General features: G+C 35.0%; 1 protein-coding gene across 4 annotated transcripts in view; it reads left to right on the top strand.

Annotated features, from left to right (window-relative positions):
- LOC136033114 (uncharacterized) overlaps positions 1-23,299 on the top strand; it is a 100,427-nt gene that overhangs the window by 20,690 nt on the left and 56,438 nt on the right. For all 4 annotated transcript variants that reach the window (XM_065713767.1, XM_065713758.1, XM_065713751.1 and 1 more), the window contains exons 5-9: positions 6,271-6,401; positions 10,688-10,787; positions 14,835-14,968; positions 16,267-16,462; positions 19,718-19,851. In XM_065713767.1, the coding sequence (XP_065569839.1) occupies positions 6,271-6,401; positions 10,688-10,787; positions 14,835-14,968; positions 16,267-16,462; positions 19,718-19,851 (695 nt within the window). The remainder of the gene's footprint in view (positions 1-6,270; positions 6,402-10,687; positions 10,788-14,834; positions 14,969-16,266; positions 16,463-19,717; positions 19,852-23,299) is intronic.

Genomic DNA, 23,299 nt, shown 5'->3' with positions numbered 1-23,299 from the left:
CTTCTACCAATTGACCTTTTTCTAAGGCCCTGATCCCTTTATACATTATATCACGTCTTGCTAGTCTTAACAGATATTAAATAATTTTTTTTTAACTGAACGTAAGGAGCGACATTACAACTTAAAACGAACAGAAATTACTCCGTATATGAAAGAGGCTGTTCCCTCCTCAACGCCCCACCCTTTACGCTAAAGTTTGACTCTATATCTCAACTCTACTTTTTAAAACAGTAAAAACTTATTCTAGTAAAAGCTAGTTATTCAGTAAAAACTTCATATACGGTTTAATTTCTGTTCGTTTTGAGTTTTAATGTTGCTCCTTACTTTTAGTCAAAAAAGTTTTTTTAATTTAATTTATGGACGTTTTTGAATTAATGCGTGGTTTGATTTTAGCTCTCTTCACATGAATAATTTAAGCAAAATTTGCATATGACTTATTTTTTGACTAAATGACTTTCTCATACTTTTGATCGGACGATTTTGAGAAAAACAGGATTGGGGGAGGAGGCTTAGTTACCCTCCAATTCTTTGGTTGCTTAAAAAGACAGCTAGAATTAATAATTTTTTATGAATGATTTTATTAGTAAAAATGCACATAACTTATGAATTAACTTACGTAACGAACTTCTATATTCGTACATTTTTGTTACATATATGATGGCATTCGCGTCCCAATTCCTTAAGAATGACCCCTGAATCACAAAGGCCGTAGAATAAATAGTTGAAACTACTAAAAAATACTTAAGCGTAAAGAGCGAGGGATTAGAAGGAGGTGAACCCCGTATATGCGTAATAATTTCTGTTCGTTTTAGTTTTAATGCTGCTCCTTACTTTCAGTTGAAAAAAACTTTCATATTTATTTTCATTGTTCTTTTTCAAAAATACTAGAAAATCTTGCGCCCCCTTCATGGAAATTTTCTTCCCTCATGAAAAATTCATCCATGGTAAGTTCCCCCACATAACCCCCTCCCCTCAACCCCTCCCCCAGCCAAAAAATCTCCGTGAAATCGTCTGAGCACTTCCCAATAACCATTACTATATGCAAACACGGGTCACAGTTTGTAACTTGCAGCCCCTCCCACGGGGAAGTAAGTTGTCCCTTATAACATAGTTATTATGTTTTTTTCGACTATGCTGAATAAAATGGCTATCTGAGATTTTGACCCGGTGACTTAGGGGAAAAATGAGCGTGGGATGGGGCCTAAGTGACCTCCAATTTTTTGGTCAATTAAAGAGGGCACTAAAACTTTTAATTTCCGTTAAAATGAGTCCTCTTGCGACATTCTAGGACCACTGGGTCGATACGGTCACCCTGAAAAAAAAAAAACAAAAAAAAACAAATACACATCCGTGATGTCTTGAGGCAAAAAATACAAAATTCTACATTTTTGTAGATAGGAGCTTGAAACTTCTACAATGGGGTTCTCTGATATGCTGAATCTGATGGTGTGAAATTTTGTTTAGGATTATATGACTTTTAAGGGGTATGTCCCCCTATTTTCTAAAATAAGGTAAATTTTATCAGGCTCATAACTTTTGACGGATATAAATAAACTTGATGAAATTTATATATTTAAAATTGTTCGTTGTCACGAACTGTTTGATCTTTATGTTGCCCTGTCAGACTCGTGTCAAAAAGTGAACCGGCTAGTATAAAATCATTTTTATCACAAAACTGCGTTTTCTATGGATTCATAAACATTTACAACTAGAATGGGTATCTCCAAAGGGATTATATTCGTTGGTTCTAAACATATTCACACCTCCCCCCAAAAAAAAACCTGGCCAATAAGCAAACACTATTTCAAGTAAAGAAAGTTTTCAAACCACCATCAAACCCCGTTGGCAAAAATTATTGGGCTCATCGCTAGATCTCAGAATTCCCGTTTTATGTAGGGGGATCTCTGAGTTTGAATCAGTGCCTGGCATTAATGTCTAATGACCATTAGAGCACTTCACCCCTTTCGATCAAACACGTCCAATAGTCTTACATAGGTTTTTCCGTCTGAGGTACCATTTCAGACGCAATTAGCCCCCTCCGAAATTTCCGCGACGATGATGAAATAGTGGGGATGAGGAAGGGACAGTCCCCCTCATATGGAATAAATTCTACTCATTTTGGGGCTTAATGTTACTTTTTACTTTCGTAAACAGCCGATATAAAAAATATTCCCGTAAATCGAGAGGGATTAAATATCAATTTCACCTTTTGATTTGTTCCTAAAGTTTTTATTGTGCTCCTCCACATAATAAATACCTCTCTCCCCCCAAAAAAATGTCCTGGTTACGTTCCTGTGGATTATATACCAATTTCCACCTCCATCCTCCTCGTCTTTCTCTTTGAACTAATTCTGTATTTACCCAAAGGCTTAATGAGAGCTAGAATGTTACGGTATTAAAAGGCACCCTTTAATGCATCTCCATCACTCCCTAAGTACGAAACAATTAGGGAACCCATTTCTTCATTGGGAACTAGCATTAATGTTCAACTAAATGAGCCTCCTTTAAAGTTAAACATCCATCCCTTGTAGAAAACCTCAAATGCCCAGGGGCATTACTTACAACCCTTGCTCTCAAACTCTGGGGTTTGTTCCAACCCCAAAAGCCTGCTTATATGATATGTTCACTATTTTGAATAAATGGCATCTCAAAATGTCTGCTGGATGCATTTGAAAAAAAATATGATGTGTGTTTGGGGGGGGGGGGAGATAGCTGTCCTCTGATCTAAGGGCTGTCCTGCCCTTTGAATTTCCAATAGAATGAGCTCTTTTTGGGGTTACTGCTATAAATCTTTCTATGTGAAGTGCCCTGGTCTAAAAAAAAAAATTAATAAAATAATAATACATAAATAATACATTGTGCCAACATCGTCCAACATCGTTCTTTACTTAGTTAGACTGTTGCGCTTCCTATAATAGTCTTTTTCATGGCAAAAGTATATCTATTTTTATTAGAATCCATTGGAGGGATGGAGATCTATATACTCGGCAGAGGGAGTGCATTTTCCGGGGAGATATTCCGGTGGGTGTTTTCTGCGGGGGAGGGGAGGGGAATTAACACCGGTCACCGTTATTAAAAACCATACGGGCCGTTTTCACGTGCGAATTTTCTACAGGGGGGATGGATTGTCTGAGGTATTTTCAGCGGGGAGAAAATTTTTGGGAAGAATTACCTGAATTCTTTTCCAGAATTATTTTTCTTTTTTCTTTCTTCCTCTTTGGATGCGCAATTTTACTTATGGAGAGAATGTTGCGATGGAATTGTCCGGGGAAATTTTCAGCAGGGATCAAGTTGTCCGGCAAGATTTTCCTGTGGAAAGCGTGGTTAATGTACGTTTCAATGGTCCAAGTTCTTCTCAAGGGTAATTTCATCAAACCAAGGGTCCTAGAAGTTCGGGAGAGGGCTCATTGGAACAAAATTTTTTAAGTGACCAGTACCTTTTTACCTTTTTAAGTGACCAATGCTAGGACACTGCTACCACCTCTCGATCTTCAGTACCAATAGTAAAGGCGTAAAATGAAAACATTCGTGAAAAGTGAAGGCAACAAGTCCCAAAAACTGATTTAATTTTTATTTCAAGGCTCAGTGAGACTTAGAAAATTGGGCCATTGAAACGAAATCCTTTTGGTATCTTACATTACTCCTTCCATAATAATCTACGAGCCCTTGACAGTACACCTTGCCAGAAAGTTATCTGGACCGTTAAACATCAAGCCGCAGTCAACCAAATTCTGTCAATAAGGCTCAACGCGGAATGCAGAAACTAGTTTTGGGTTCCAGACAAGGGCATCTTATTACCCAAGATTTGGGTAACAAGATACCCTTATCTTAACCTTATACCAAGGTATGGACACACTCAAATGAAAAACAGAGGCACCACAGAATAGTTTCTTATGTAAAAATTAAATAAACAAAAAAAAGTTTTTTTTAGCTGAAAGTAAGGAGCGGCATTAAAACTTAAAACGAACAGAGATTACTTCGTATATGAAAGGGGCTACTCCCTCCTCAACGTACCCCTCTTTACGCTAAAGTTCGACACTTTCTCTCAACTCTACTTTTTAAAACAGTAAGAAACTTTAGCGTAAAGAACGGGGCGTCGAGGAGGGAGCAGCCCCTTTCATATACGAAGTAATCTCTGTTCGTTTTAAGTTTAATGTCGCTCCTTACTTTCAGTTAAAAAATAATTCCTTTTTTTTATTTAATTTCCGAACGTTTTTGCATTAATGCATGTTTTGATATTGGCTCTGATATTGGCTGATGAATATTTAAAATAAAATTTGCATATTTTTTTTTTTTTTTTGGCGAAATGGCTTTCTCCATAGCTTTGATTCAAGGATTTTGAAAAAAGGGAGCGGGGGAGGAGGTCTAGTTGCCCCCTCAATTTTTTGGTTACTTAAAAAGGTAACTAGAACTTTTAATTTTTTACAAACGTTTTCATTAGTAAAAGCATACGTAACTTACGAATTAGCTTACGCAACGAATTCCTATATTCGTATGTTTTTATTATGTATATGAGGGGGTGTACCCCCTCGTCAGTACCTCGCTCTTTACACTAAAGTTTAAATTTTGTCCCAATTCCTTAAGAATGACCGCTGAATCACAAAGGCCTAGAATAAATAGTTGAAATTACAAAAAATACTTTAGCGTAAAGAGCGAGGTATTAGGAGGAGATGAACCCTCATATGCGTAGTAATTTCTGTTCGTTTTAAGTTGTAATACTGCTCCTTGCTTTTAGTTGAAAAACTTCTTCATATTTATTTTTTCATTGTTTTTTTTTAAATAATGCTAGAAAATCATGTGCTCCCTTCATGAAAATTTTCTTCCCCCATGAAAAATTCCTCCATGGAAAAGTTCCCCCCAACATATCTTCCTCTTCTCAACAACTCTTCCCCCAACCAAAAAATCCCCCTGAAAACGTCTGTACAACATTATAAATAAGCACTGGTCAAAGTTTGTAACTTATAGCCCCTCCCACGAGTACTGTGGGGGAGTAAGTTGTCCACAAAGATATAGTTATAATGTTTTTAGACTACGCTGAATAAAATGGCTAATATTTAGCTATAATATAATAGCTAAAAAACATTGGGCGGGGGAGGGGGCAAAGGTGCCCTCCAATGTTTTTGGTCACTTAAAAAGAGCACTAGAACTTTTCATTTCCGTTACAACGAGCCCTCTTGCAATATTCTAGGACCACTGGGTCGATACAATCACCCCTGGGAAAAAAACACGCATCCTTGATCTGCCTTCTGGCAAAAAATACAAAATTCCACATTTTTGTAGATAGGAGCTTGAAGCTTCCACAGTAGGGTTCTCTGATACGCTGATTGTGATAGTGTAATTTTCGTTAAGATTTTATGACTTTTAGGGGGTGGTTTCTCCATATTTTCTAAAATAAGGCAAATTTTCTCAGGCTCGTAACTTTTAATGGGTAGGACTAAACTTGATGTAACTTATATATTTAAAATCAGCATTAACATTTGATTCTTTTGATTTAGCTATTGGTATCAAAATTACGTTTTTTAAAGTTTTGGTTACTATTGAGCCGGGTCGTTCCTTACTACAGTTTGTTACCACGAACTATTTGATAATAAAATGCAAAATCTTTTTCACTAATACCTATTTCAACGATGTAACTCTTTCTGATCATTATTGGATTTATTGGCTGTAATCTGACCCATAATAAATTTTTTTTTGCGTCAACAGAGGTCGTTTTTAAAAAAACTAAAAACTAAGGTTTTGAAGAAACTAGATGACATAAATAAAATCCGATTCGAACGTTTAAGTTAGATAACTAAACTGTTTTAAAGTATATACCATTCATATTTTTACTTATTTCTATAATCCTGAAACATGGCTTTTCAGAAAATAGAGCGGATGTCACAGTTTATTTTTTATTTAATTACCAATGGTATTTTCGGAAAAAATAGTTCATACATATCTTTGGCCATGCTTAGGAGTATAAGCATGGACTTCATCACTAAAAGATATCAATTCCTGAGGAAGTTATTGAGCATTGCTTAAGATAGGAAAATAGCATGAGATCAAAATGGAGATTCACATTAAAAAATTTATCCGTCTATCTGAAGTTTCTAACAGGAAGTAATTTCCTGTTTTTTTCTTCGAAAGATTATCTTGATGTTCATCTTTGCCACTCTATTTATATTTTTGATGCAACAATTTAAGTTATGCTTACCTTTGCCTCGAGATGACTAGATAATCAAAAGTTTGAAATATACTTATTCTTACGTAATCTTATTTTCTATTTTTTAGAAGACAAAATTCCTGACGAATACCTAGATACCATCAACAGAGATGTTGCTTCTGAAATCCAGTCCATTGAAGCACGTCAGATCGGTGAAGGTGGAGTTACTCAAAAAGGAGGTGTTGGGGCACAAGCAAGGGTAAATTGTTTATGAAATTCCATATATGTTAAACTTATGTATATATGTATATGTTACCGTGAAAATCTGAAATTCATGCTTGTCAACATTCACTGGTGAATTTCTGAAATACCTGTTTTTCCTCGGATTTAGTCAGTGAATTTTTTTCAATTTAATGCAAGGCTTGATGATGACAGGTTTGGTTGGCTTTAGGTATTAGCCCATTTATGATAGTTACAACCAAATTTAACGCAGCTTAACATAAACTAACTTAATCTAACCTATCCTAACTTTGACTTTTACCATGATAGCTTTCATAAGACTGAAAAAGTATGAGTCGAAAAGCTATTTGAATCCAAGCGGAGAAAACGGAATTTCCGACATTCACTGGCGGATGTCGACATAGGCCAGATTTGGGACATTCGCGCTTACTGTTTTTACGACAAACTTATGCTAGAAAGGTTATTCCTTCAATTTTTTTTGTAACTTAATTGAGCCCTTTCCTTAACTGATTTTAACCATACAAGAATATTTTGATTTAACCAAAAACTAGGCATGTTTAATCTTTTGAAGCAAAATACCATAGGATTTTAATTTTTATAACTGAAAAAATAAACATGGTCAATCGGACCATATTGGACCGTATCTCAACTATTGGAGAACTAAATATATCTAATGGTCGAGATGTAGAGTGGATTGATGACCAGATCAGATATATCCCCAGCCCCCCCCCCCCCCCCCCACTACTTATTTCCTCTCAGAAAAGTTAGTGTGTTGCACCTTGTTTGAGCCAGGATGAGGCAAAGATTTTTAGTTGTAATGATTGAAACATTCAGGTGTGTATAGTCCCCTGGGATAAACCCACCAACTTTTTCAGCTCAAAGGTTAGTGTTTAAGACTTTTTAAGGGAGACTTAAACATATATTTTGAATCCATATGACTATAAAACCAAACGCGTAACTCAAGGAATAGACCCACCTTTGTTTTAACCTCTCTCCTTATGGCAGATGAAAAATGATGTTTCCAGAGGCTAACCGTGTTCCTCACCTCTGAGCTCCACATGAATGCTCAGATCCACTTAGGACTCGTCGGTATTTGGTCAAGGGAACAGAGTACATAGATTTTAGAGGCTCTCACTTATGTCATCTTTTTGGTTGTGGGTGAGATTTTCACGAGGTGTAATTGGCGTCAAACTAGTGGTCGTGCAATTTCGGGTGGGGTAAAACAATCTGGTTATAGCCAAATCTGGTAAGTTAAGTTAAACGGGTAAACCCAAGCAGCCTCTAGGGCAAGTCCTAATCATGACCCAAGGGGAAGTTTCAAGTTAAAAAAAGTTGGTTATTTAAGACACTATTCCCGTACTATTTCTCGTGAAACGATATACTTTGTACTCATTGTGAGACTGAGTATATTCCAGATATTTTTATTGAGAATATATTATTTAGTACAAAATATTTAAGAGAAATAAACAAAACTTATATAGGTAACTGATTTTTGATGTGGAGTATCGGTGAGTTATATGTGAAAGGTAAGAATGCAGTACTTTGTAAAGTTAATCGAAAAGAGATTTTATCCGAATAAAAGAGATTTCACGGACCTTCCCTTTCTTTGCGCAAGTGAACATGTTATGCAAATCCCATATCTTTGACACAATTGCTGACTAGTAAGTTGTAGGTGAAAATAAACATATAACATTTTGAAAAAAGCAGAACGTGTTCATGCGATAAATAGAACATATTAAAAAATTTCCAAACAAAATGTTAGAAAAAATGTTAAAAAACTTTTAAATTGCTAAATTTAAACACACTTTTCTAACTAAATTTCGAACTTTTAAAAAGAGAAATTCAAGTAAATGGCCTCCAAAATACTACTATTTGTGCAATTTTTGATACATTGTATGACATTCCAGATAATTTGCCCATTTATGAAAATGATTCTCTCCTAAGTACCCACCCTCTCAGCTTAAATTTTGCGTATGTGCATGGTTCATTATTGTTTAATTAAGTTAAAAAAAAATTAACAGAAATAAAGTAGTGACATTAAAACTCAAAACGAACCGAAACCATTGCATATATAAGGGGGCCTCCTCGCTGAAGTTTTTTGGAACTTAAAAAGCTTTTTATTGTTCTAACTAAACTACCCTTTTGTTACAGAAGTCGTTCTTAAGATACAGCCGAGAAAATCAATTCTGCAAACAAGAAGCTATTTCAAAATTGAATATAGTAAACAAATTAACATATTTGATGGTTTGAGGGAAGTGGCTTTCAGAGGAAAAAATCAAACGTTGACCACTAAATGTCAAAGCTGTAACTGACTTTCATAAAGATGTTACTAATGAAAATAAAAAAAAAAATATCAATTGGTTCTAACCTCTTATCGTTCAATTGGCAAAGTAGATAATTAGCTACTTTGTAGTGCTGGTTGGCCGCTAAAACACGTTCTAATTAGGTAGTACCGTTTTATGCAAATCGGTGCGCAAAAATTTTATCAACCCAGTCCATCAAATTCGATTAGTCAGTCCACTGTTTCTTCAGTTAATGTTTGCTGGGTATTTATTTTTGGTTGTTGGGTAACTGCTGTTGAATGAATTTGGCGGGAATTAACGCGCTTTATATGAATTATTATTTTGTGCTAAAAAAAAAAAAAAAAAATCTGCAAACTCGTTTCATATGGACTGGTGTGTGAACCGCTGCCGCGAACTAATGCCAACCAGTTTTAAGTTTCTCGAAATTTGCTTTGTAGTTTCGTTTAGAATGAAAAATACGTCAAGTAAATACGTTAGATAAAGTAGAAATAATTTAAAGGGAAAGTAGAAAAGATGAACCTTTTTCTCTTGAAGGTTTAAATCATTATTACGAAAAGATCATTTAAGTTATAAACCAGATTTGGTACGATACTGGATGTGGAATTAGTATTATGAAATGGTAAAAGTATCTTGTCCTTTTGGGGTATATTATAGCTGTTCCTTTGTCATAGAATCATATTTTTTACTGGTAGCAGAGGGCAGCAGTGGTTCTTATGTTAAAATTCAGTAAAGTAAGGTACTGAAGTTAATGTTCTCCTTGAGACATGCAATTTTTCGGCAAAACGTACTACTGCAGGTTGCTAATATTCTTAGAAAATAATCAAAGTTTGCTTACAGACTCGGAATATTTTCTTATTTACAAATGTTTTTTTACGAATTAGTAACATATTTTTTTAATCAATCTACGTATTTGTAAACCAATGTTCAACCAGATTTGGGATATGCCTAAAATTGAGTCTGATCTATCGAACGATAGCATTACTGTTATTTTGAATTAGAATTTAAAAATCGTGGGGCCTCTGAAAAATTTGCTGCCAAAATCTTGCACAGAAAATATAGAAACTTCACATGAGAATGTAAAGTGTCTGGTTAGGTGTAAGTAGTTCACCAATCAGAATTGAAGTTAAATATTCACGGATCTTCAATAAAATGTTTTTATTTCAAGTTTTTGCCATTAATCATTTGCAAATATATAGCTTATGGGTACCAGCAACTATATGGAACTTCAACGGCTTAATATATGTATTGTTCCCAAAAAGTCCTCGTGTTACAGTTAAAACTATTAACAAGACTTAATGGCCTCAAAATTCTAAGAGAATATTAGTCACAGCAAACACAGCAAATTTAGATGAGTTTTTTTTTTATCACTATTGTTAAAACCTATTTTCTTAGTTAGGAAAAACCGTAGTATAATTAAGTGACCCCTTTTGCCATTGCTAACTCAATTAGAAGTAGTTCTAACTAGGTATGCAGAAAGGCTCTATTGGTATAAGTGTATTTTTTTCCTTTTTAAGGTCGATTTTAATTTTAAGTAAGGTCTTTCAGATGAACTTTTTTAGCAGTGTCATTACGAGTAAGTAATGTTGTTGCGATTGTTTGCATATTTTGTAAAACTTGCACCTTTTAAATAAACCTTTTGTAGGCTACCTAATTCATAAAAAATTAATTACAAAAAGATAAAAAACCTTTGAAAATCCTGGTTTTCTGGGAGGGTGGACTGGTCGGAAGGACCTCCTCCTTAAAAAGACTACAAAACAACGACAAGATTTTTTTTTTTTAGAGAGAAGATTCTTTTTTAAAGAAGATTCTTTAAAAAATTCTTCTGCTTTCATTTAAGTTTTAGATCTGTATGTAGCTGTGTTAATAAGCAAATTTCTTGTAAACATAAGTTTATTCCCAGAAAGTGTTAATCTGTTTGATATATAAGAAACATTTTGTAGCGATGTGCCTGTTTGAGCAATGTGCCTTTTGCTTTGGGTCTATAGCCTTTAATCATTTTCAGGCTGCAGCTGCTAGGAACGAGCCTTTACCACCACTTCCAGGAGGACGTAGACGATCTAGGAAGTATAGCAATACATTAGAGTTGACTTCAGGACAAGAAGGTTAGTATCTTCCATTAATGCTTTCATATAATACAAAATCATTAAAATTTTGAAATGAAGAAGATCTTATTCGATTCAAAACCGATTGGTACAGAAACCTCCATAAATATAAACAATTGAAAACTAAGAAGCAAAATCTTGCTTTTTTTTTTCTTTTCTCCCTTTGTAAGAGACTATTGTTTGAGTTACTATGAGATAATGATAACTTCAGAAGGTCCTAGAAGTAAGTGTGAAATTCTACTGTTAAAACTATAATATAACAAGATTATACGCGCAGCTCATTTTTAGAAAACAAATTATTTATGTCAGTTCTTTTTTTGTCAAACAGTTCGTGGTATCGAACTGTTTGGAGTGACTCGGCCCAATAGTTACCGAACCTCGAAAAAAAAAAGAATTTTGAAAACAATTGATACAGAAAAAGAATGGGCTTTTTATGCTGATTCCAAATGTGTAAAATCCGTTAAGTTTAATTTTACCTATCGAAACCTACGAGCCTGAGAAAATTTGTCTGGTTGTTGTAAAAGAGGGAAACAACCTTAAAAAATTCAATCAATGAAAACCGCACTATCAAATTCAGCATTTCAGAAAACCCTACTGTAGAGGTTTAAAGCTTCCATCTATCAAAAAAAGAATTGTGTATGTTTTGCCTGGATTAAGGTTATGGATCCTGAATATTATTATCTCAGCATATCAGAAAAAAGTTCCACTTTTACGCAATTATTTAAGACTGATTCCTGAAACATAATTATTCTAATTAGACTAAGAAGATTTTGCAAAATACTACAAAACTTTTGCGTGAAGAACGCGGCATTAAGGAGGGGAGCCCCCCTTATATACAAAATAATTTATATTTATTTTAAGTTTTAATATTGCTGCTTACTTTTATTTGAAAAAATACTAAATTTATAGGTTCGAACCTCATCTTGTCTCCTAAATCGCCAAAATATGTACTTCAGTATTGAGCGATAAGTTCATAGGTTTATTAATCCATACTCACAAACAAACAAATAAATTAAAAAACTCTTTCATGGTGGAGAAAACCGATGAGGGTTTGCGGTCGCACGAAAGTCCACGTAACTACTTACCTGTTAACTCCACTATTTACGTAAACCTCGACTCGACTATCTCGACTATACTATAAGGAAACTCTAACGTTTCCTTGCTAAAGACGACTAACATATTTCTTATCATTTTTTGCCGGTAAACCCGATTTTTGATAGTCCATTATTCAGCTGCAATTATGATAGGGGTACTAAGGTTATATCTTACCTGAAAAGCAATCGTTTATCTAGTATTGTGCATTCAATATTAGTCTGAGATTACTAAAAGACTGTTCTGAGACATATGTGTTTAATTAAGTCTGACCATCTTTTGAATATAAATTGCCCGATCGATTAGTTCAATCTGTTCTACCCTATCTTGCGTGATTGTCAAGATATTTAGGTCTTTTTATGGTACTTGGTATCTGCCAAGTAACATATAGAGATAGCAAATTCTGTCGGTCAGTCTGTCTGTCTGTCTGTCTGTCTGTCTGTCTGTCTGTCTGTCTGTCTGTCTGTCTGTCCCGGTTTTGCTAGGTTAGGCACATCCAGGTAAGCTAGGACGATGAAATTTGGCAGACATATCAGGAACTATACCAGATTAAATTAGAAATTGTCGTTTACCCGATTCTACCATCTGAGGGGGGGAATGGGGGGACGGTTAAAGCGGAAAAATTAGAAAAAATGAGTTATTTTTAACTTACGAACATGGGATCGGATCATAATGAAATTCGATATTTAGAAGGATATCGTGTCTTAAAGCTCTTAGTTTAGATTCCAACTGGATCTGATGACATTGGGGAGTTGAAGGGGGGGAACCTAAAATCTTGGAAAACGCTTAGAGTGGAGGGATCGGATGAAAACATTGCGGGAAAAATAAGCAGAAGTCTTAGATACATGATTGACATAATTGTAACGGGTTGACATAATTGTAACGGGTCCGCTCTGTTTAGGGCAGTTGTGGGGGGGGGGGGAGGGTTAATTCTGAAAAATTAGAAAAAAATGAGGTATTTATAACTTACGAACGGATAATCAGATCTTAATGGAACTTGATATATAGAAGGATCTTATGTCTCCGATGCTCTAATTTCAATTAGATCCGTATCTGGGGACATAGGGGGTTGGAGAGGGGAAACAGAAATCTTGGAAACAGACAATTTTGGAAAACGCTTAGAATGGAGAGATCGGGATGAAACTTGATGGGAAGATTAAGCACAAGTTATAGATACGTGATTGACATAATTGGAACGGATTTGTTATCTTTGGGGGAGCTGGGGGGTGTTAATTTGGAACAATTAGAAAAATTGATGTATTGTTAACTTAAAAACGGATGACCAGATCTTAATGAAATTTGATATTAGAAGCAACTCATGTCTCAGAGCTCTTATTTCAAATCCCGACCAGATCTGTTGACATTGGGGGAGTTGGAGGGGGAAACTTGAAATCTTGGAAAACGGTTAGAATGGAGAAATCGGGATGAAACCTTGTGGGTAGAATAAGAAATGTCGTAGATACATGATTGACGTAACCGTACTAGATCCGCTCTCTTTGAGGGAGTTAGGGGCTGAGGTTCAGTGCTTTGGTGAGTTTGGTGCTTCTGGGCGTTTTAGGACGATGAAAATTGCTAGGCGTGAAAGGGAGCTGCGCAAATTGACTTGATAAAGTCGTTTTCCCCGATTCGACCATCTGGGGGGGGGGCTGAAGGGAGAGGAAAAATTAGAAAAAATGAGGTATTAATAACTTACGAGTGGGTGATCGGATTTTAATGAATTTTGATATTTAGAAGGACCTCGTGACTCAGAGCTCTTATTTTAAATCCCAACCGGCATTAAGCCTCTGATTTTCCTTTTAATTCAATCATTGATTCTTAGAATTTTGCTAGAGCTCATACCATATAAGCTCTTGGCTCTTACCGACCTCGTCACAAGTACCATATGAGCTCTTAGCTCTTGTTTTCCGCAGCACTGTTAAGACACTTGTAGCTAGCTTGACACTTGTTACACTTGCTACCAGTTACAATCCTTTTTCAAGACAAATATAAATTAAATCAAGAGTTAGTTTTTTCTTTACCGATGACGATTTCGAATCGACAAATTAATGACCAAGTAAACAGTTGGTACTCCCCCTCATATCTGCAGCTTTTCTCTTTTTCCTTTGATTTGAATCTCAAACCTGATTTTTTTTTTAGGTAAATGACAAACTTCATGCTTCTATTATATCATTTTGTTATATGCTTTTATGCCATATATAAGTTGCTTAATTTATCTTCTTGAATTGAAGGGAGAGGTTGATACGTTGATATCAGGAGTAGTCAGGCTTTTTACCTGAAAAATATTTAGGCATTTGAAAAATATGCAGGCAACTCAATTCCTTGGGCTGATTCCTAGAGTTTTGCTTCATTATAGCGGTTGAAAAAACTATCTGTATAAAAAAGAAGAAAAAATTCAATTGTTTCTACTTTTTATCCAAAGCACGCAAAAGAAGGAAAGGAAAAAACTTATTTTAGAATGTTCAACTGTTGACTTAAAACTTCAAAATAAGCCATACGCAACTTGTTATTAGAAAGAAAAATATTTAAAATATGAAATATGTGTATTTTGAACAGTTCAATTTAATATTTCAAAAGATCGAGGAAAAATAACAAATAAAACGGCTTTTCACTGTTTTGTCTATACTTCGTATTATTGTGAAAGCTATGTTCTCTAGCTACACGCCATAGTTATTTCAGCTTGTATTTCTTGTTTTGTTTTATTATTCTTGATATTTTTATTATTATTATTAACCTGGAAAATAATACTGCATGTAGATAAAAATAAAATCTACATTTTTACCCTTGTGAAACTAAAGCTTAGTATGCAAGGATGTGTAAAGATCTTGTTGGTATTGTTAACCATGGTGTCTATTATGCTATGCTTTTACCATTTTCTCTGCATTGGCTCCCTCTCCTCCTGTTCCGTCATACCTACTCTCCATTCATAAAACAGGGAATGAATTGATTGCCTTTCAGACATTGGTCAAGCTGTTCACATAACTGTCGACTTGGATAAAGTTACAAGAGAAGAAGCCGCAGCTTTGCAAAGTATTGAAGCTAAATTTCATGGAGGCGTTGTGCCAAGGGGAAGCTTAGCAGCAGCCGCTCAGGTATAATTAATTTTTATTAATTATTAATATATACATATATGTATAGACATTTTTGCGTAGTTTTCTTGGTCATCTAAAGATACGATTAATTTGGTTTTCCCCATTTTTCACCATTTCTCTGGGCAAATCGAAGGCTGCAGCTTGAAATGAATATAAAAAAAAAAAAAAAAAAAAAAAAAAAAAAAAAAAAAAAAAAAAAAAAAAAAAAAAAAAAAAAAAAAAATCTAACCTAATCAGTACCTAAATATGCTTCTAATAAATATGCTTCTAAATATCAATAATAAATTCTAATAAATATAATCTAATATGCTTAAAATAAACAAAATTATATACCTATCTTTTTACCCTTAAAAAAGATTTTTACTTAAAAATTCCAAATAATAGATAATTAAAGAAACTCTACCTTCTCATATTTGAAAACTCGGCCCTTTTTTGATTAAGAAGCACATATTTCACAATTGCAGTTACTAGAGCACAGTGTATCTCTTGAATAAGTGTAGAAACAACGCAGAAAAATCCAAAAAGCTTGACACTCAAATAGTTGTTTATATTGAAAAGACATCTATATAAAGGACTATAGTCCGTATTTACAATTTTCCAAGGAATATGTTGCAAAATGATTTCTGATTTAATCTTTCTGAATATGTAACAATTTAAGAATTGTGTCGTACCATCATCTCTCCGAATTTAGTAACTCCAATCAAAAACACAGTAAGGTAATTTATGAAATAGCACGCATCTAGATTTCTGTGATTTTTAGCAGGACAAAACATTCTCCTGATATCAATGTTGTGTAGAGTTCCTCTTTGAAGGAAAGAGAATATTACCATGAAATACGGAAGCATTGGGATATCGTGAATTTTTATGCGCTGAAAAATTGATGAGTTTAATTTATAGGGGATGGGCTTCCCTTGGCATAACTCTGAGTGGTGGCTGAGAGGTCTGACTTACAATGCGATGTTTTTAACTTCCAGTGCAGGATTAAAAATATATCCGTACTTAATTTTAATAAAAAAGAAAAGAGAATGAACAAGTAAATTCTTTTGAGTTTGGTTTGCTGTATTATTGGAGATTCGAACAGCCGAATAGAGTAATGAAACCTATTTTTGTATTCTTAAACAGATCTTGCTGTAAACTCCCAAAGATGATAAAAAATACAAAATATGTTAAACAATTCCAATGTAAAGTATTATTGTTTTAATTTTGTACCAAGACAAGACAGCAGTAATTTAGTATTTACTGATGTTTGGGGTCTCGCAGCAACCTCAGAAAAAAATATGTTATTTTGATTTTTTTAGGCAGCAGCAGCTTTGAACGGAACACCCAGTCCACCGGTGTCTGCGGTTTCCACACCACAAAGAAGAAGGTCTTCAGTTGGGTCCAATAATGCTCCAGGTTTGCAGCAGCTGCCTCCAGGGTATCAACCCATTGCACAAGTTGGTAATAAAGGACAAACAGTACATCCAAATGCATGCGGTCTTCACGTTGAACAAGGTACTTTTTTTCAAATTTTAGTAGGTGCATTTCAATAGCCTATTATTAAATCAGCGTCAGAGCATAGTGCATATTTGATAAAAAAAAGTCTATGCTACTCTTCATCAGTTAACACATTGCACGTTAACTTGTCATAAGTGCTTTTGAGCTCATGAGCTAATTTTAACCAGACTATACGTAATCCTCGCAAGTGTTTAAGCACAGGCACGTACATAAAAAAGATTTTGAAGTGGCAAGCTCTGTTCCTTGTGCGCACGATGAAGTATATGTTACGTCGCTCTTGATGTATTATTCGTATTTTAGACATTTTAAATAAAAAAAAAACAAGTTTTTTTTAAACAGCAAGTAAAGAGCGACATTAAAACTTAAAACGAACAGAAATTATTCCGTATATGAAAGGGGTTATCCCTCCTCAACGCCTCACTCTTTACGCTATTTTCTTTTGTTTTAAAAAGTAGAGTTGCGAGAAAGAGTCAAACTTTAGCTTAAAGAGCGAGGCGTTGAGGAGGGGGGACAACCCCTTTCATATACGGAATAATTTCTGTTGGTTTTAAGTTTTAATGTTGCTCCTTACTTGCAGTTAAAAAAAACTTGGTTTTCTTTTATTTAATTTCTGAACGTAATGAATTAATGCATGTATTGATTTTGGCGCACATGAATAATTAAAACGGAATTTGCATATTAGTGTTTTTTGCTAAATGGCTTTTTCATTTTTTGATCGGGTGGTTTTGATAAAGAAGGGGTGGGGGAGGAGGCCTAGTTGCCCTCGAAGTTTTGGTTACTTAAAAATGCACCTAGATTTTTTTTATGGACATTTTTGTTAGTAATAAACATACGTACCTTACGAATTAGCTTACGTAACGAACTTCTATATTTGTGTTTTTATTACGTATATGAGGGGGTTCGTCCCCTCGTCAATACTTCTTTACACTAAAGCTTGAATTTTGTCCCAAATCTTCAAGAATGACCGCTGAATCACAAAGGTCGTGGAATAAATAGTTGAAATTACTAAAAATACTTTAGCGAAAAGAGCGAGGTGTTGAGGAGGAGACACACGCCTTTATGTATGTGATAATTTCTGTTCATTTTAAGTTTTAATGCTGCACCTTACTTCCAGTTAAAAAAAAAATTAGTATTTTCTCGTTTTTTTTTTTAAATAATGCTAGAAAATCCTGCACCCCCTTCGCGGAAATTCTCTTTCCTCATGATAAATTCCACCATGGAAAGATCTAGGTGCCCCCCTACCTTTTTTTCACTTAAAAAGGCACTAGAAATTCTAATTTCCATTAGAATGAGCCCTCTTGCGACATTCTAGAACCACTTGGTCGATACGATCACCCCCGGAAAAAACAACAACAAACAAACACGCATCCGTGATCCGTCTTCCGGCAAAAAATACAAAATTCCACATTTTTGTAGATAGGAGCTTGAAACCTCTACAGTAGTGTTGTCTGATATGCTGAATCTGATGGTGTGATTTTAGTTAAGATTATATGACTTTTGGGGGTTGTTTCCCCATATTTTCTAAAATAAGGCAAATTTTTTGAGGCTTGTAACTTTTGATGAATAGGAATAAACTTGATGAAACTAATATATTTAAAATCAGCATTAAAATTGAATTCTTTTGATGTAACTATTGGTATCAAAATTCCGTTATTTAGAGTTTCGGTTACCATTGAGCCGGGTCGCTCCTTACTACAGTTCGTTACCACGAACTGTTTGATGAGCTCGTAGAGACGTTTAGTCGGCGTGGGTTTAAACTCGGGAACCACTTTTTTTTGTTTATTCTTATACGCCACCTTTCATTGTTAATTTTGCTCCGTCCTTGACCTGCTACGTCTCCTTGTTGCTGATTTTCAGGAGAATGAGTAGTGGGAATGAAAGGTTCCCGTCCACAACACGTCAATGGTACTCTATTCTCAGCCACTTCGTCTTCTAAATCATTACGCACACCGTAGTAGCAGAGCCCAGGAGCCCTGGAGCCCAAATATTCAATTTGACAACTGTTTTGGATGCTGTTCTGTCGAATGCTTCATAACATTCCTTTAACTTTTTTGCCATCAAAAGCGCCAAGCAATCTATTTATTCTGGGAGCAAGAATTAAGGATTATTTTGGAGCCTTTTTTGGTCTGTCAGATGGGCTGTTGTGGATTTGGAAAGTAAGGTCAAACAACAAATGCACCGTAAAACTGAACCATCGATTTACGTAGCTATGAAGCCACTGTAGCTTCGTATACACCAATCGTTTCAGGAAGAAAAGCTACGCAAGAAGCCAACCTTAATCACCAATTGAGAAAAGGTGTAGATACACTGTCTGAGATTAAAGTTTTTTCAGACACCACGTGACCGGATAAGTATTTGTTTTTATTCTTAAAGATAACATTTGAGAACTTTTGGGTAAGCTAAATAAGTTGGATAAGGGACGTTTAAACGCACTTATTATAAAAACCATTTTTATAAAAAGACGCGGTCGTTAACAACAAAGGCAATGTCTTGGTTTGTAGTCTGACTAAACACAAACTGATTTTTTTTTTGGGGGGGAGAGTTAATTGTATAAGAAAATAATGGAGTGCTCAATAATAAAAAAAATACCAATTTTATTTTGTAGTTCAAGCCAAAAAGTTCCAGATAAATTGGGATTTCAAAGGTGGGGCTCAGGCACGGAGGTCTCTCCCTCCTGTATATGTCCCTGACTACGTCTGTATGTGATTCATTTTTATTGCCTATCCATTTATTTGTGCTGCCTATTTCTCGTCATAATATTAAAGCTTGAGCTAATGCTGAAGCTGTAGAATATTTAAACCGAATATTCGAGCAGAACGTACAGGATTGGTTTTAACTCATATCTTCTTGGGCATGAAAAGGATCTATTTCAAAGCTAAAAAGGTTGATGTGATGCAAAGGTGACGCAACATTTTTTATGAGTAGCCCTAAAAACTATGGGAAAATATTGACAGGAAACTCAAGTCCCATTTCTAAAAAAGAAAGAAAAAGAAAATGATCGACAGTATTTAATGTTAACCAACAGAACTCTTAATTTGATTGTGATTTTCTTTTGCTTTAAATGGGCCTCTTCACAATAACCACAAATCATAGTAATTCACAACATGATCAAAGATAACTCCACCAAAGTTAGAATATTAGTAGTGAAGCATTCTTCTTAAGAGTCAAGCCAACCAAACAAGAACAATCCTAATCTGTTTTTTGGCTTGTTCTACCGTAAAGTATAATTTTTTCATTTTTTTTTGTTTTCAGTATCCGACAATTCTCTTCTCATTGAATGCAATTTTGATCGAATTACTAGAGAAGATGCTGCTTTTATTCAGGCATTGGAAGCGAAGCTATACGGTGGTGTTGTTCCTCGGGGAAGTTTGGCAGCCCAGGCCCAGGTACCATTTTCTTTTCTATAACCGAAGTAGGGAAGGGATTGCCATGGTACAAACTTCAAAAAATTTTACAACTCAGAATACTTCTATACAATGTTGCTTCAAAGAGGTGTTTTTATTTCCAAAGCCAAATAGTAATGTGAACTACCTCCTATAAACATCTTACATGTAATCCAAATAGTTTCTGAAGTATTTCTAGCAAAGTTGTATTGCTTAACTGCTTGGTTAGACACGTCTCCTAGCATCTCCACTGATCGCTTTTTCTTGTATTTCAATGTGAAGTTTATATCCTAGCAATTTTTGAATGTCAACTGTTGGAATGACCAAAAATAAATGTAATCACCTTGATGACATCGGGACTAGTGATGCAAATTTCTGTCTTTGTAAAATTGAGCTCGTTTTGGTAAATGTAGAATATTATATTTTCTAAAAAGATGCGCTAATTTTTTTTTTGCAACGCTACCAAAATCTATCAACTATGAAAGTAAGTAGACAGAAAAAATTCTTACTCATGGGGAGAGGGAAATTTTTTAAAAGGTTCCTTCTTACCGCTGTAAGACAAGAATTTGTTTAATAGTTTTAGGTTAAAACTATTCCAAAACTATTCCTAACTACTATTCCTATAATATCCAAAAATTTAAACAACCATCAATTATTAGCACTAGCACATTAGCCATAGCATACTTCTATTACCACTTTTGACTACAACATTGTGTCACAATTTTTTAAGTTTTGCTTTCATCTACACAATTTCTTCTTACGTTTCTGCAAGTGCTCGTGTTTTAGATTTTTTTTTTTTTTTTTTTTTTTTTTTTTTTTTTTTTTTTTTTTTTTTTTTTTTTTTTTTTTTTTTTAAGGCAAAGAGCCATGTAAATGTTTAAGACGACCAGAAATAAGGTGCTGTAATATCCAAAAATTTAAACAACCATCAATTACTATTAGAGTTGCTATCGTACGAGAAAAGAGCGAACCGCGGACCATAGTAACCAAAAGTTTAATAACTCATTAAAAAAGAAAAAATGTGAGATAAAATTGCCATTTGTAGCTTATTCAGAAATAGCAACTAATGTGGCGATTAATCTTAATAGTAAAATGCTATTTTGAAAACAAATTTACAGTATTTCGAAAATGTGAAACGCCTCGAAAAGACATCGGATTAAAAGGAAAAGTTCACTATTGAAATTGCTATTGTCGACAACCTTGTTTTTTGCATTGGTAGCACTGAAGTCCTCTTTTTTTTTCTTCGCCGCTAGTGGGCCCTGGGATATCATAGATATATGTATAAGGGCTCATTCAAAACTTGCGCTCTAGGTGCCTTTTCGGGAGCGGAAAGTCTGGGAAGAATGAAAAAGGTACTATCATAATCTGTATGATTGGAAATGCTAATCCTGAAGTCTACAATCCCCATTTTATATTCCTCATTCCCAGTCCACTGAATTTTATTCACAAAGTCGTCACTTTAATTCAATTTCTTTTATTTACAAACGAAAACATAACAACTAATTACTAATAACAGTCCCCCCAAAAAAATACAAAAAAGTACTTGCGATAGGGTGGCTACTTACATTTTTTTTTCAAACAAATAATTAATCAAACTAATAAAAAAAACAAATAAATAAGTAATAAGTAAATTACATAAGGGAAATAAAAACTATATCCAATTTCTTATCAACCATTTTACCATAGTAATATTAATAGGAGCAATAATAATAAATAAATATAAACTACGAACCTTTTCCTAGTAAATATTTTTCAAATTACTTTTAAATAACCCGAAGTACTCAAAAAGCTTATCAGCATGACGAGTCACATAGCCATGTAGTGACCTAGTAAGTAAGTAAGTAAGTAAGTAAGTAAAATATTTATTACCCGTATTTTTCACATGGAACAAAACGGAGTACAATGAAAAAAAAAAGAAAAAAAAAAAAAAAGAGAAGAAAAACGGAGAGAAATTTAAAACACAACATCGAAAAATACATAATCAAGAACTGTAGAAATGTTTAAGCCAGGGGTGATTCCATTTTGCCTGGAAATTAGAAATCAACCGGTTTACCGCGATACTGGGGTCTGCAATCCTGTGTTTATCAATCATATAAGTGTTTCTCGTCCACAAGGGGCATCGCAACAGAAACTTCGCGAACCTAAAATAAAGGGACCGGAGCTTGCGTTTTTGGGTGTCAGTTAATAAATTCCAAAATGGCGCGATATATAGAATATGCGGCAGTGCGACAGCGTTATACATATTCGCGAGATACTTTCGGCATAAGAGGATTCTGCTGGCGACGATATACCCATACGCGGTGCGGAGTTTTTTCTCGACGTGTTTGACGAGCAGTAGACGAGTTTCATTAAGATTACGGCCTATGGGTAAACCCAGATACACGACTTGAGATGAAACGGTAATTGACTCGCTACCCAGCAGGAGGTGTTCAGGCTGAGAAGGACTATCGTTGAAAAAAAGAACTGCAGATTTAGAAGTATTGAAAGCCAGGCCGATTTTTCGGTATTCATCACGCAGGATCGAGAAGTTCGATTGCAGACCCCTAATAGACCGACTTACATTTAATAGATCGTTCGCATATGTAAGTAGCGACACATTTATATTCTTGGAGATACATGAAACATTTACACGTGCCTGGTCATTTAAAACACTGTTATTGTACAAACTTGGGGATAATAATGAACCCTGGCGGACACCTTTGTTTACTGGAACAACCACTGACGTGATGCGGTTACCTATTTTTTTACGCGCCTTTAAACGGTAATACATATCGTACAGTACGCTAGTGACACGGAGGTTTACACCTTGCTGGTAAGCGGCTAAAGGGGTCTGAGCGTGAATCGACGAATCAAACGCTCTACTCACATCAAAAGAACCAATCACTATGGGATCACCAGATTCGTGAGAATCTGCTAGAATAGCTTCAAGACTGAAGAGAGCGTGAGCACAACCCAGACCCGGTCGGAAACCAAACTGGTGGTCAGGCATTCGGCACGAATATTGAATTTCTTTTGAGACTAAGATCTCTAGAAGTTTACAGAGCACTGGAGCAACAGTGATTAGCCTGTACGAGGAGCATTGGTCTGTTGGTTTCCCTTTTTTAAGGATGGGCGAGAGCAAACCGACACAAAAAGAGTCAGGCACTATACCAGTGGTGAAAATAATCTGGAGTAGCAGTTCAGATATTTAATAAGCATAGTGTCATTAAAATAGTTATGAAAAATTCTCTGAACTTACAGAATTCTAACATTGGTGAGTGAAAATTCCCAACTGTTAGCCGCGCAACTGTCCTACATTAAGGATTTTTAATTTGACGAAGCAAGTTGAAGTGTTGGTGACACCTTTTACGTAGCCTCCAATAAAATGCATCGCTTTATACTGAAGGATCTGAACCTGTTTGAAATTAGTATAGAAATTGTTTAACCATAACATGCATCCATATGAAGCATA

This window comes from Artemia franciscana, chromosome 1, assembly GCF_032884065.1.
Source record: "Artemia franciscana chromosome 1, ASM3288406v1, whole genome shotgun sequence".
In the NCBI taxonomy this organism is placed as follows: domain Eukaryota; kingdom Metazoa; phylum Arthropoda; class Branchiopoda; order Anostraca; family Artemiidae; genus Artemia; species Artemia franciscana.
Note: the sequence above shows the minus strand (reverse complement) of the source record. Positions and strands in the feature narration are given on the sequence as shown.